Here is a 14,412-nt window from a genome sequence, read left to right as displayed (position 1 = left end):
GGACGAGATGGTTGTTACAGTGTTCTCGAAGCTACTAGCATGAGTTTGACCAAACTGCGGGAGGCAGTGGAAGACAGGAGGGCTTGGCGTGCTCTGGTCCAGGGGGTCACGAAGAGTCGGACACGACTAAACAACAACAACAACAACAACAACAACAAAGGCTAGCAATAACTATTAGCCACAAGAGCTGTGCCTTGCCTTTATGGTTGGAGGCAGTAGTGCTTCTGAATACCAGTGGCAGAAAGCCACAGGAGCATAGCTGTCAACATTTCCCTTTTTCAAAGGGAAATTCCCTTATTCCGAACAGGATTCCTAGCAAGAAAAGGGAAAGGTTGACAGCTATCCACAGGAGGGGAGAGGTCTCTTGGGCTCGAATCCTGCTTGAAATTGCCAGTTCCCCACAGGCATCTGCTTGGCCACCGTGAGAACAAGACCCTGGACTAGAAGGGCCTGATCCACAGGCTCTAACTTCTGAGTAAACATGCATTGGATTGTGCTGCCAAGCATGGAAGAGTAGCCATATCAGTGCTTTCCTCAATGGTTGTTTTTAATCAACATTTACCAACCCAGGTCCCCCAGATTATTTACTCTCATCAGCTCCAGCTACTGCAGCTGTGCTTGTTGGGGCTGATGCAAGGTGGTTGTTACCCAAAACACCTGGAGGGAAAATAGTTTGCTGAAGATTGGTTTTAATGACTTCATTTTCAGTATTTTTTATTTATTGGTATAGAGGTTTTTGTCAATTTGGTGGTACAGTTGTACCTTGGTTTTCAAACAACTTAGTTCTTGAACGTTTTGGCTCCCAAACGTTGCAAACCCAGAAGTGACTGTTCTGGTTTGTAAACTATTTTTGGAAGCTGAACATCTGATGGGGCTTCCATGGCTTTCGATTGGCTGCAGGAGCTTCCTGCAACCAATCAGACGCCGCACTTTGATTTCTGAACGTTCTGGAAATTGAACGGACTTCTGGAGCATATTTTGTTCGACTACCAAGGTACGACTCTATATAAATCTTGTCAAGTAAAATATAACGGGGATCACATTTTTTTTTAAATAAAAAAAATAGCTGGAGGGAATAAGCTATACTGTTGCATTTCTGAGAGAAATTACTTTCCTCAACAACTGGCTGTGCCGCATGCTAGAAAGGATGTCCCTTGCTGTATAATTTAGACTCCTAATGGCTAGAGGAAATAACTTCTCCATTGCTGCTATTAACCTGTTGACACTGTTTTCTGTTCTGCTTCTTTTGGGTGCCCCAACATTTCACAACAGCCTATTTTCTGAAATCACTCCAATAGCAGGGATAGGCAACCATCGCCCCTCCAGATGTTGCAGCTCCCATCATCATAGCTGTCAACGCTTCCCTTTTTTTTTAAGGGAAATTCCCTTATTCCGAATAGGATTCCTTGCAAGAAAAGGGAAAAGTTGACAGCTATGCCCATTATCCCTGATCATTGGTTCTGCTGGCTAATGCTGATGGGACTTGCAGTCCAGAAGCATGGGGGGGCGGTGCCACAGGCTCCCCATTTTTGCCATATAGAAAGTTGCCTTGCACTGAGTCAGGGCTGTTGGTCCATATAGCTAAGGATTTGCACTGGCAGGCAGTGGTTCTCCAGGGCTGCAGCCAGGAGCCTTTCCTGCCCCTTCCTGGAGTTGCTTGGGATAGAATTTGGGACCCTCTGCGAACAAACGCTCCCTTTTCTTAACAGGACTGCAGCTTGCTAGTTTGCCCCATCCTTTTTCGTACGGCGTGTTTCAAGTGTGTGTTCTTCTTTAATAGTCGGCAGAGTCCCTTATTAGCCATGGGCGGGGTGGGGGGGGGGGAGAGAAAGAGGCGGAGAGACAAACAGATGGTATTTAGGGCTCGAGATGCTGTGGTTTTGTAGAGTTTGAGAGAGACAGAGACAGGAAAGGGGAGAGTTAACAATTCTTACCCATGTATGGAACAAGCACAACCTTCTTTGAATCCTGTTAAGCAGAGCCCGTGGGCCTCAGATCAGGAACTTTATCTGGCTAGTAATCTATAGGCACGCTGGCTTTCGAGTTGGTGTGAGGGAAAGCCGGATGCTAAGTGCTTAGTTCTGATAGAAGGAAGCATCGTTATATGCACGTGGGGAGTTATTAAATATACCCTCACACTGACTGTGTATGAGATACCATGGCGGCGTTCTACAGCTGTCTGAACTTTAAAAGGTAAGTGACTTTAATTATTCTTCGCTTCCCACCTCCTTCCCCCATATTTCTTTTGCAGCGTGGAGACTTTTGCAAACACTTCTTTTTCTTCCTTTAATCATTGCAAGAACAGGGACCGCTTATCAATTGTTTTAGGTTGTAAGCCTGCAGGCAGAATCTGTTGGTTTTTTGTTTTTTTTAAAAAATTGCTCTGTGTAAATGTCCAGGTCTTGGGTGTTTAAGAAAGACCATTCTTTTTTCACATGCAAAGGATGAAGCACCAAATGAATTATTTAGCTTTCCTGAAAGTGCAACTTTTGATATAGAAATGGATAATGGTAATTAAGGTTGCAAATGTACCTTGGGGTGGTGTGAGATAGTGGGAGATGCTTCTGCATAAATATGAACTGAATCACTGCAATCCTATTCAGTTACCTGGAAGTAAGCCTCATTGAATAGAAGTGAACTTACTTCTGAGTAGACGTTTTTAACAATGCAAAGTGGGATTTCCAGTATGAAAGTGTATGTGCTTTTATTGTTTCTATAGTGTTTTTTAAATGTGCTTTATTAGTTAGAGAAGATGCTTTCAGGTGTGCTAAGTTGTTTGTGAAGTTGAAAGCAGGAAAATATGTCAGTGTGTCAAGTTCTTGGAAACTAGTTGGATTTAAAACACTGAATGGAATTGAAGATGAGAGTGTTCCACTTGCAGAAAAAAATGAAGGTTTTTTTAAAATTTAAAAATGAGTGTGATATTATAAAGCAACATTTCTGCAGTTTTAAAATAAATAGGTTCTTATTTGTTTTGATTAATTGCTCTGTGGCTGGAATCCATGCAGCAAATTGCAAAAGGGAAGAAGAATGGAACAAAGCAGGGTTATGTCTGTCTTCTTCTTCTTTTTTTATTAAAATAAAAAAAATCCTTCCAGTAGCACCTTAAAGACCAACTAAGTTATTTAACTTAGTTGGTCTTTAAGGTGCTACTGGAAGGAATTTTTTTATTTTGACTATGGCAGACCAACACGGCTACCTATCTACTACTGGAACCATTTTTTTATTAAGTTATGGTCCATTAATTTTAATATGTACTTGTCAATCACTGAAATTAGTCATTTAAAAATGTGTACTACTTCCAGTGTAGAATCAGAAGAGGTGTACCAGCTTCTGGGAATTGCAAGTTTGGAGAGTGCTGTTGCATCCATGTCTGCCTTGAGGATTTCCCATGGACATCTATGAGGATAGGATACATGGAGTTTTGGTGTGACCCAGCAGGAGTCGCTTTATGTTCTACAGAAAGCAGCTTTGCCAGTCCTATACATGGTGCATTGCTGAGCAGAGGGCCTGCAAAGTGCCTTTTGCTGTGGTGCCCAAGTATCCAACTCCATTTGGCTGTTGGGTACATGGGAAGCACTGTGGAAGGGAGTTTGATGGACAGGTGGTTGGCCTGCGCAGCTGTGAGAGGTTAGCAAACCTTCACTCCTTTCAAATCATGGGTTATGAAACTGGCTTTTTTCAGCAAACCATAGTTAAGGTTAGTTGCGCCATTGGGGTGGCAGAGACCCCCAAAAAATTTCAAGGAGGGGTCCGGGCCCCTTCAAAATTCCCTGGCGGTCATGTGCACATGCCACAGGGTGACACACGTGCAAGCTGTGGGGTGTGCACACAACACATCAGCAAACCCTGTGGCGCATGCAAGTGACTTGCCCCACAGTGTGTGCATGTGGTGCGAGCATGCTGTGGGACACACTTATGTCATGTGCGCATGCCCCTCAGTGTGCACACACAATGTGCTGACATCACATGGCCCCAGCCACCTCAATCACAGGGGCAAGGCAGCGTGCATGCTTAAGGTGAACTACAGTTTGTCAAGTCTGTATGCAACACTAAATTGCAGCTGATCAGAAATGGTAATGAAAGCTTCTGATGTCTTCCTTTTCAGGTGTGCTAAAGGAGGATAATGAAAGAAGGGGACATGCAAGGCTCACCTAGACACCTTCTGGTCACTCCAAACCAGTGGTGGCAAACCTATGGCATGTGTGCCAGAGAGGGCACTCAGAGCCCTCTCTGTGGGCACACGCGCTGTCGCCCCAGCAGGGCAGTAGCTTCCCAGCCGGGGGTGGGAGAGGAGGGCTCTTGCATTCTGTCCAAAGCCTGCGGCACCAGGGCCTGGCAAGTGAGCAAGGGGCTGAGCAGGCATTGACTTTTGATGTGCCAGGGCCTCCCACCAGTCTATTTTTCCTACTTGGGAGTAGAGATGGGAAGGCCTGGAAAAAAAACAAACCAGGAAAATTGGGGGGAGGAGAGAAACCAGGGTTTTGTGCCTGCCCCCCCCAATTTTCCCGGTTTCTTTCCAGGCCTTCCAGCACCCCCACTTTGGAGCTGCCTGCCGATTGACACCAGGCAGGTGCTCTCACTGTACCTTTTCTGGCAACTGCTCAAAACATTTTGGTTAGGGCCAGCCCACCTGGACACGTAGAAGCTGCTTGCGATTTACGGTTCTTCCTTTTAACCACTGCTGACTTTAATCATCTTTTGAATACTCTTAAATACCTGCTTTTAACTGTTTTATCAATCATTTTAATATTCCGTTGTATATTTCTGTAAACTGTTTAGAAAGCTCTCTTACCATCATGCGATGTATAATACAGAATAACAAATTCAATTAAACACACACACACACACACACACACACACACACACACACACACACTCCTTTTCCATTCAAACAGAGTTTGAGCCTTAGTGCAACATACTATTCAGTAACTGGATGTTGGTTACTTCTGGGCCTGGCATGCAAAAAAATTGCCTTATGCTTTGCCCCTGCTGTCCTCAAGAAGAGATGGAAAGGCCTGGGGGGGGGAATTGGTAAAATTGGGGGGGCGGACAGGTATCTATCCACCCACCCACCCACGTTTTTCCCCAAAGCAGTTTTTTAAAACTCCATGAGAAAAATAAGAAAGAGGAAGAACAAGAAGAAATGGAAAATGATAGCATTACAGTGGTACCTCGGGTTACATATGCTTCAGGTTATAGACTCTGCAAACCCAGAAATAGTACCTCGGGTTAAGAACTTTGCTTCAGGATGAGAACAGAAATCGTGCTCCGGCAGCGCGGCAGCAGCAGGAGGCCCCAGTAGCTAAAGTGGTGCTTCAGGTTAAGAACAGTTTCAGATTAAGAACGGACCTCCGGAACGAATTTAGTATTTAACCCGAGGTACCACTGTAGTTCAGAAAATGAGATAGAATGAACCGCATGTATATGTTGTGTCTTCTGGTTTTGTTTTTTTAAAAAGCACTGCTCAAAGGGTAGACTTTCTATGGAGCTTAAATATTGAGGCGGACCTTAACTTTATGTGCTGTTGGTGCTAAGGGGCAAATCTGATTATTTTTTATGTTTATGGTTTCTTGCTTTTTTTGTTGCTTTTGAGGGAAAGGGGGTGGCTACCCATTTTATTGCAAGCATAATACTTTTATCTACACGCTGTTTCACGCAATTTGTAAAACTACTCCACCCTGAATGTTTTTTTCAATTTTTCCAATTTTTCCATTTCCCCCCGGGAAAAAACAGGGCAAAAACCTTTTTTCCCCCCTCATGGCTTCAAAATTTCCAGAAATTTTACATCTTTACTTGGGAGTAAGCCACCCTGAGTTCAGCAGGGCTTAGCTCCCAAGTCAGTAAGCATATAAAGATGGCAACCTAAGACGGGTCTGCTGGGTTTACAAGTTCGCTGTGCTTTCCCGCGGAAGCCAACAGAGAAATCCATTCCGTGGAGGCTGCGATCAAACGGCAGCCAAAGAAATGGCAAAATATAATAATAATATATATTATTTATACCCCGCACATCTGTCTGGTTTTTTTTATTAAAAAAATATTTATTTGTATGTGCGCATGCAGACAATCATTACTATCTCATATTAAAAATTGGGAGATGGTGGCTCTTAGTACAGCCCTCCAGTGTACAATAGTGGCCAAAATTGTGGAACCTTTTTGGAAAAAATGTATTTCTGAGGTTTGATGGTTCACAACACCACTTTGTTTTGGAGTAAAACCAGTGCTTTTTTTTCTGTGGTGACGCAGGGGAATGCATACCCCCAAACATTTTGTGAATTTAATGGGCGAAGAAATTCACTGTATTTATTTTCCCCAATTTGAACTGTATTTATTTTCCCCCGGTGGCAATTTTCTTGAGTCAAAATGACAGTACCCCTAAACATTATGGTTTTTTTTAGAAAAAAAGCACTGAATTATACTATAAAATTATATATCAATGGAAAGATAATTTAATGACGAATGTAATGCAATAACTTTTAGGAAGCATTATTTATTACAGCAGCAGTCATAAAGAAGAAAAGTGAAACGCACAGAAAAAATGAGAGACACAGGTTAAATTGCCGTGTTGGCACTTTGCGATAAGTGGGTTTTGGGTTGCAGTTTGGGCACTTGGTCTCTAAAAGGTTCGCCATCACTGCTCTAAACCATGGCAATAAATATGGTTTATTATGGCATCTGAATGCAGCCCATCTCTTGGTTGTGACCTGGGAAACCTAGTTGTAATTAGGAATGGGTGAATCTGCCAGTTTCAGTTTCCCATACTTTATCATTTTCCCCATATTAAATTCAGTTTGTCGCATTTCCACTTCAGTAGTCCTCATGAAAATTTGTCAGCGTTTTCACGAGCATTGCTTTTAATATATACATTTTTGTATGCAGTTTTCCCTAATGTAACACATCTTTGCAAAGCAATTTCCCCTAACATAAATGCATTTGTGTGTGCGTTATCATTAATATATGCTTTTGTATGCACACTTTCCCTAATATACACATTATTGCACAAATTGGGTTTTTGTTTGTTTGTTGTTTGTTGGAAAACTACATCACAAAATTCAGAGAAATGAAAATTTTAAAGGATAGTTGTGTTGTAAATAACTATACAACTTTTGGAAGACCCCTGAAGACAGCCCTGTACAGGAAGGTTTTTTATGTTTGATGTTTTATTGGGCTTTTGTATTTGTTGGAAGCTGCCTAGAGTGGCTGGGGCAAGCCAGTCAGATGGGTGGGGTACAAATAAGAAACTAATAATAATAATAATAATAATAATAATTTTTGGTTTGTGTATTGTTTTGGTAAGTGTGAATCTGATTCACATTAAATTGCAATCCAAACTGAATATCTGCGCCCCTCCCGCATCCCTAGGTGCGGTCGCTGGTCTGTGAGATCTCAATCAGAATGCCGAAATAGGTAAGATGAAACTTTTAATTTGACCACTCTGGTGTTGTAGTGTGTGTGTGCATGGACACACACTCTCTCACTCTCTTTAGGGTTGTATTGTATTCATTTCACAGAACATCTTCCTTCTGCATGGCAAGGGGTGCAACTTTGCCTATGCCAACAAAAAACTCTGCTGTACTTATTTCTTTCTCTCTCTCTTTTCTTTCCCCATATCGTCTGCCTTTCTGGAGCTCAGAGTGCAAATTAAATCCGTGTTGTTTGCAAAAGTGGTGTAATTTTGATTCTCAAGGTTTGCTGTTTCTTAGAGAAGTAGGTTATCAATGACTGCTAACCCCGAGGACTATGTTCTGCCTCCAGTGGCAGAGACTAGAGTACAGTACCAAGTTCTGAAAACCATGGTGAGGGGAGAGTTCTATTGTACACAGGTCCTGCTTGTGTGCTTTCCATAGACTTCTTGCTGACCACTGTTAAAATAGGATATTTGGCAAGTTAGTTCTAGAACCACAGATTCTTCTTTTTTTGGGGGGGGGTCTTCCACCCAAAAACGATCTTTATTGAAACTTAACTTATATACATAATAACCAAAATTCCCAATGATTCCCTCACATAAAATATAATATCTAAATTACAGCTGCATAATTATGCACTTAATTATAAAATGCAGCACTCACCCTCTACTTCCCTCCACAGCAATTCAACTTCTTTGTATTTCTTTTTACCTTTCCCCCCCTGCATTCTGTAATAATTTATTTTTGTTAAATTCTGATTTTTCCTTTTCTTTCTTGATTTTGTTATTGCTTACATTTTTTATTCTAACCCTATTAGCATGTCATTTTTAGAACAATATTTTGACAATATTTTGAACAATCGCTATTTAGCACCATTACATTACAAAACAATAGGAAATTATTATCGAAAATTTACACTCTGTTATTGGACTATGATTTGATGGATGAAGAGGTAAAAGAAACAATGGTCAAATGGGCACAAGATATCGACCACGCTTTATATTTAGAACAGTGGGAGAAACTCTGGTGTGAGGATATTCACTTTACCGCCTGCTATATGATAAGGAAAATTTTGTTAAAATGTTTTACAGGTGGTATTTAACACCAGGTAAACTCGCCAAAATTTATAAATTAAAATCCAACCTTTGCTGGAAATGTAACAAAAAACCTGGAATTATAATTCATATGTGTTGGGGTTGCAAGGAAATAAAGAAGTTTTGGGGAATAATACATGAGGAACTTAAGAAAATGCTAAAAAAAACCTTGATAAAAAATCACGAAGCTTATCTGTTAGGGTTGGTTGGCAAAGACATACCACGTATGAAAAAAAAAATATCTTTTTATATGCAAGAACAGCTGCCAGGGTAGTGATTGCCACTAAATGGAAATCCCAGGACACACCAACAAAGGAAGAGTGGATTTGTAAATTAAGTGAGTATATAGAATGGGCAAAATTAACTTCAATTATAACATATCAGTGAAATCAAAAGTTAAGAATGGAGTGGAAGTATTTCGAAGATTTTATGTCAAAATATAGAACCACAGCTTCTTATTATATTCTAGCATGTCAGAAGCTACACAAAATATTTGGCATGCAAACCTTTGAGCAGACTTGAGATTGGACACCCCTAAAAATGTGCCGTAAATTATATTTAGTTCTCCTCTCCTGTGCCTCAATACTTTCCCCCTTATCTCAAACCGGCAGCGCCGTCCTATTGCTAGTGCAAAGTGAGAACATACGAAGACCTTCATAGACCGCAGTATGGTCAGGGAAATCCAGTCACATAATTTTTGTTGCATAAGTTATCAAATACGGAGGTGATCATTATTATGTTGGAGTTTATGGATTGGGAACCTCAAGGCTAGATTGCTGCAGTGCACTGTATATGTAGGGCTGCCCTTGAGCCTCATTCGGGAGGTCCGGCTGGTGCACAATGTGGTGATCAGACTATTGATACTTTATTTATTTATTTACACCATTTCTAGAACACACACACTCTCTCTGTGCAATGTGCAGAAAACTTTAGGCAATAACAGACCACTTAAGCGACAAATATTACACAAATACAGAGCTAACTTATAAGAACGTTACATTAATACGGTACAAAGCATAAACAGATATCCTGCAGCAGAAGGAAGGAAAGAGGGAGAGAAGGCAGCTGGCTGGAAGAGGCAGCGTGGGGAGAGGCAATGGAACTCAAATATATGCTTTATTAACAATAGTGCAGTAACTCCCCCTTAGATACCAGCCAGTACGGAGAAATTATCTTAGTGCTCTAGATAGTATACCCTGTGGGTGTGAGCTTAATCTGTTTTCTGTCTGTTTTGATGCCATGTGCACAACTGCATGCAAGGCTTAACATCTGCACATGTACTCGTTCTAGAAGACAACACTTTATGCTTGGTAATTGTTTCAAAACATTTCAGTAAAGTTTGTAATAATAATAATAATAATAATAAGAACTAGTTAACATCAGGCCACCTATCTACCTTGTAAAAATCAGCTGCCCGTGAGAGGCTTTTGTGGGTGGGAGTTTATTTTCTTTTTCTTTTTCATGTTCAAAGATCTTTATTGAAACTTAACATATATACATAATAACCAAAATTCCCAATGATTCCCTCATATAAAATATAATATCTAAATTACAACAGCTACATAATTATACAGTTAATTATAAAAGCCACCACCTACCCTCTATTTCCCTCCACAGCAATTCGACTTTTTTATATTTCTTTCTACCTTTTTTCTTTCCATTCTATAATAAATTATTTTTGTTAAATTCTGATTTTTCCTTCTTTCTTTATTGGTTTTGTTATTGCTTATATTTTTTTATTCTAAGCCTATTAGCATGTCGATTTTAGAACAATATTTTGACATATAATCTTCGAAATACTTCTACTCCATTCTTAACTTTTGATTTGATTGGTATCTTATAACTGAAGTTAATTTTTGCCAATTCTATATACTCACTTACTTTGCAAATCTACTCTTCTTTTGTTAGTGTGTCCTGAGATTTCCATTTAGTGGCAATCACTATCCTGGCAGCTGTTCTTGCATATAAAAAAATTGTTTTTTTCATATGTGGTATGTCTTTGCCCCTGGGACGCGGGTGGCGCTGTGGGTAAAAGCCTCAGTGCCTAGGGCTTGCCAATTGAAAGGTCGGCGGTTCGAATCCCCGCGATGGGGTGAGCTCCCGTCGTTCGGTCCCAGCGCCTGCCAACCTAGCAGTTCGAAAGCACTCCCGGGTGCAAGTAGATAAATAGGGACCGCTTTATAGCGGGAAGGTAAACGGCGTTTCTGTGTGCTGCTCTGGTGCCGGTTCGCCAGAGCAACTTCGTCACGCTGGCCACGTGACCCGGAAGTGTCTGCGGACAGCGCTGGCCCCCGGCCTCTTGAGTGAGATGGGCGCACAACCCTAGAGTCTGTCAAGACTGGCCCGTACGGGCAGGGGTACCTTTACCTTTACCTTATGTCTTTGCCCACCAACCTTAACAGATAAGCTTCAGGATTTTTTAGCAAAGGAGGTGTTTTTTTTTGGGTTTTTTTTTTGCATTTTCTTAAGTTCCTCATGTATTATTCCCCAAAACTTCTTTATTTCCTTGCAACCCCAACACATATGAATTATCGTTCCAGGTTCTTTGTTACATTTCCAACAAAGGTTGGAGTTTATTTTCAATAGGGTAGGGATGGTATGGGGATGAGGGACCAACTCCCTTCTCTTGCGGGGGCCCAATTAGTGCTATTGCCTTCCATTAAGAGTTTGGGTGTAATCCTTGACGCCTCCCTTTCCATGGAGGTGCAAGTTACAGCAACAGCCAAGGCGACATTTTCCCACCTTTGCTGCATCAAACAGTTGGTCCCTTACCTTTCCCTCCCCGACCTGGCCACTGTGATCCATGCGACGGTCATCTCCAGGCTTGACTACTGTAATTCGCTCTGTGCGGGGCTGCCTTTGAAGCTGTCTCAGAAACTCCAGCGGGTGCAGAATGCTACAGAGAGGCTCCTCATGGGGTTTCTGCCATGGAAGCATATTCACCCAGTGCTTTTCCAGCTGCACTGGCTCCCGGTGGAGTACAGGGTCAGATTTAAGGTGCTGGTTTTGACCTTTAAAGCCCTTCATGGCTTAGGACCCTCGTACCTACAGGACCGCCTCTCCCAGTATGCCCCACGGAGAGCCTCAAGGTCCATAAATAGCAACACCCTAGTGGTCCCGGGCCCTAAGGAAGTCAGATTGGCTTCAACCAGAGCCAGGGCCTTTTCAACTCTGGCTCTGGCATGGTAGAACGCTCTGTCTCATGAGACCAGGGCCCTGTGGGATCTGATTTCTTTTCGCGGGGCCTGTAAGACAGAGTTGTTCCGCCTGGCCTTTGGCTTGGAGCCAATTTGATTCCCTCCCTCCCTCTCTTTCTTTTTTCTTTTCCTTTCTCCTCCTGCGATGAGGCTACATTTTAATATTTTAATGTTAATTGTTGTATTTTGTTTTTAAGTTGTATTCATTCAACTTGCTTTTATTATTGCTTGTTAGCCGCCCTGAGCCCAGCCTTGGCTGGAGAGGGCGGGGTATAAATAAATATTATTATTATTATTATTATTATTATTAGGGCTAGACTACTGAGCCCACAGACCGTTAGTCTGATTAGCTGCAGCTGTTCAGGACTCTCCCCAAATCAGCCCACCTGAAAAGGAGTTGCCTCTTTGGGCCACCCACTTTATTGTTTCATTGGACATTGTTATATGTGTGGTGTCCCTTTCTCTGGAAGGTTTATGTTTTCCTCTAGACCAGGGCTTCCCAAACTTGGGTCTCCTGCTGTTTTTGTACTACAGTTCTCATCATCCATAGCTACTGGATCTGCTAGCTAGGACTGATGGGATTTGTAGTCCCCAAACAGCTGGAGACCCAAGTTTGGGAAACACACCTGTAGGTCATTTCTTGGGTGAGAGGCTGTATGTGGTCTGGACTAGTGGAAGTGGTTTCATGTTCCTGGAGTGCACAGAACTGTGGCCCTTCCCAGGTGTGAGGCAGAAGGGAATGTGGACTTTTTTTATCCCAGGTGAGAGCTGGAGTGTGAGTCACGCCCATTTCTTATTTTTGTAAATTTCTCCTTGTGGATGTTCCCCTGACACAGTCCCCTGCTGCTTGTCTGTGTTCCTAAGGTAGGTCATGGACGTTGTATGTCTGGGTCAGGGGGGTGGATGGGAGCTGGACTGCCAACCTTGTGGTGACAGGTTGGTGGGCATTCTCTGTGGTGGCCCCTAAGTTGTGGAACTTCCTCCACATCTGACACCTTCATTATGCAGCTTCTGCAGGATGCTGAAGACAAATCTCTGTATCCTAGCTTTTGATACTTGAGGTGTAAATTCATAGGACCCACCTTATTTTTATGATTGTATGTTGTTTTAAGCTACTTTTTTGAATGGTGTGTTTTAATTTTGTAACCTGCCCTGGGACTTTGGGTGCAAAGGGTGGATAATAAATAAATAAGTATAATCCCAGTTCAATCACTGAGATCAATGGCAAGAGTGTTGTTGGTCATTCCCCAAGCTGGTGAGGCTCATTTGACAAGAACATGAAACTGAGCCTTTAGTGTCATGGGCCCATTATTGTCAAATCTCTCTGCCAGTAGAGATTCATTGGGCACCTTCTGTGCCAGATTTCAAATGCTGCTGAAAACTTTTCTATTCAGTCAGGCTTATGCTGGCAATTAAGAATAGGTCTTTCCGTAACAGCTGGTATCTGGTTCTAACTTTTTAATACGGTTTTAATTCTATGGCACTGTATTTTATTTTATTTTTAAAAAATCAGTAGTGATATCAAAACATTTAAAGTAAATAAGTAAGTAAATACAGTATTACTGTCCTGTGTTATCCTGCAGAACACAGTAATTTTTTTCCAGACCAGAAACGCAGGCAACACGGTCGTACCTTGGTTCCCAAACGCTGAAAACCCGGAAATGTTCGGTATTCAAATGTTTTTCGGAAGCCAAACATCTGATACGGTTGTCTGCTCTTTGGGGTGGTGTGGGGGGGGGGCGCCTGCACCAATCAGAAGCTGTGCCTTGGTTTTCGAACATTTCAGAAGTCAAACAGACTTGCGAAATGGAATAAGTTTGGTGCTTTTGTTTTTGCTATTTATTTTGCGTTTTTGTTTTTGAGACTTTTTCTGTTAATTTTTATCATCTACAATACTGTCTTATTTATTTTATAGTACAGTGGTGCCTCGCAAGACGAAATTAATTCGTTCCGCAAGTCTCTTCATCTTGCGAGTTTTTCGTCTTGCGATGCACGGTTTCCCATAGGAATGCATTGAAAATCAATTAATGCGTTCCTAGGGAAACCGCCTTCAGACCCAGGTCCGGGTCTCTTCTGAAGGCTGGGGGGGGGGGGGACAAGGGCTTTTCTTCCCACCCCCAGCATTTTAAAAAACCCCGGGACAGCGGAGGACTTCTCCGCTGTCCGGGCGATCTTAAAATGCTGGCGGGTGACATTTTAAAATCGCCCCGGGACAGCGGAGGACTTCTCAGCTGTCCGGGGCAATTTAAAAGCCCCTGGGAAGGCAGGCAGGGGGGACAAAGACTTTTGCCCCCCGCCAGCCTTCAGAAGAGGTCCTGGACCTCTTCTGAAGGCGGGCGGGGGGCGAAAGTCTTTGCTCCCCCCCCTGCCTTCAAAAGCCGTCCGGGCCAGGCAGGCAGGGGGGAGCAAAGACCTTCGCCCCCCGCCCGCCTTCAGAAGGTGTTCCCTCCCCGCCGCCCGGCTTCGGAGCACCGTTCCGAAGCCGGGCGGCGGCGGGAGGTGTTCCCTCCCCACCGCCTGGCTTCGGAGCACCGTTCCGAAGCCCGACGGTGGCGGGAGGAGGTGTCCCCGCCCCGCCGCCAGGCTTCGGAGGAGGTCCGAGGACAGTGGGGAAGACGCGCTGCGCTTCCCCGCTGTCCCTGAGATTTCCCTATGGGCTTTCGTCTTGCGAAGCAAGCCCATAGGGAAATTCGTTTTGCGAAGCGCCTCCAAAAC

At 42.9% G+C, this 14,412-nt stretch overlaps 1 protein-coding gene across 4 annotated transcripts in view; it reads left to right on the top strand.

Moving 5' to 3' along the window:
• The window catches only part of KIAA1210, a 55,765-nt gene that overhangs the window by 12,981 nt on the left and 28,372 nt on the right, over positions 1-14,412 (top strand). For 2 of the 4 annotated variants that reach the window (XM_083486305.1, XM_083486303.1), the window contains exons 1-2: positions 1,906-2,193; positions 7,363-7,407. The exons of 1 other annotated variant lie outside the window; for it this stretch is intronic. In XM_083486305.1, coding sequence (XP_083342431.1) covers positions 2,159-2,193; positions 7,363-7,407 — 80 coding nt within the window. In that variant the 5' untranslated portion in view covers positions 1,906-2,158. Of the gene's footprint in view, positions 1-1,905; positions 2,194-7,362; positions 7,408-14,412 lie in introns of those variants that run through there. One more of the 4 variants, XM_083486304.1, reaches the window with a different exon arrangement.

The sequence above is a fragment of the Podarcis liolepis genome (assembly GCF_965112155.1).
Source record: "Podarcis liolepis genome assembly, chromosome: Z".
Taxonomy (NCBI): Eukaryota; Metazoa; Chordata; class Lepidosauria; order Squamata; family Lacertidae; genus Podarcis; species Podarcis liolepis.
The sequence above is the reverse complement of the archived record's forward strand: the minus strand, read 5'-3'. Positions and strand labels throughout refer to the sequence as shown.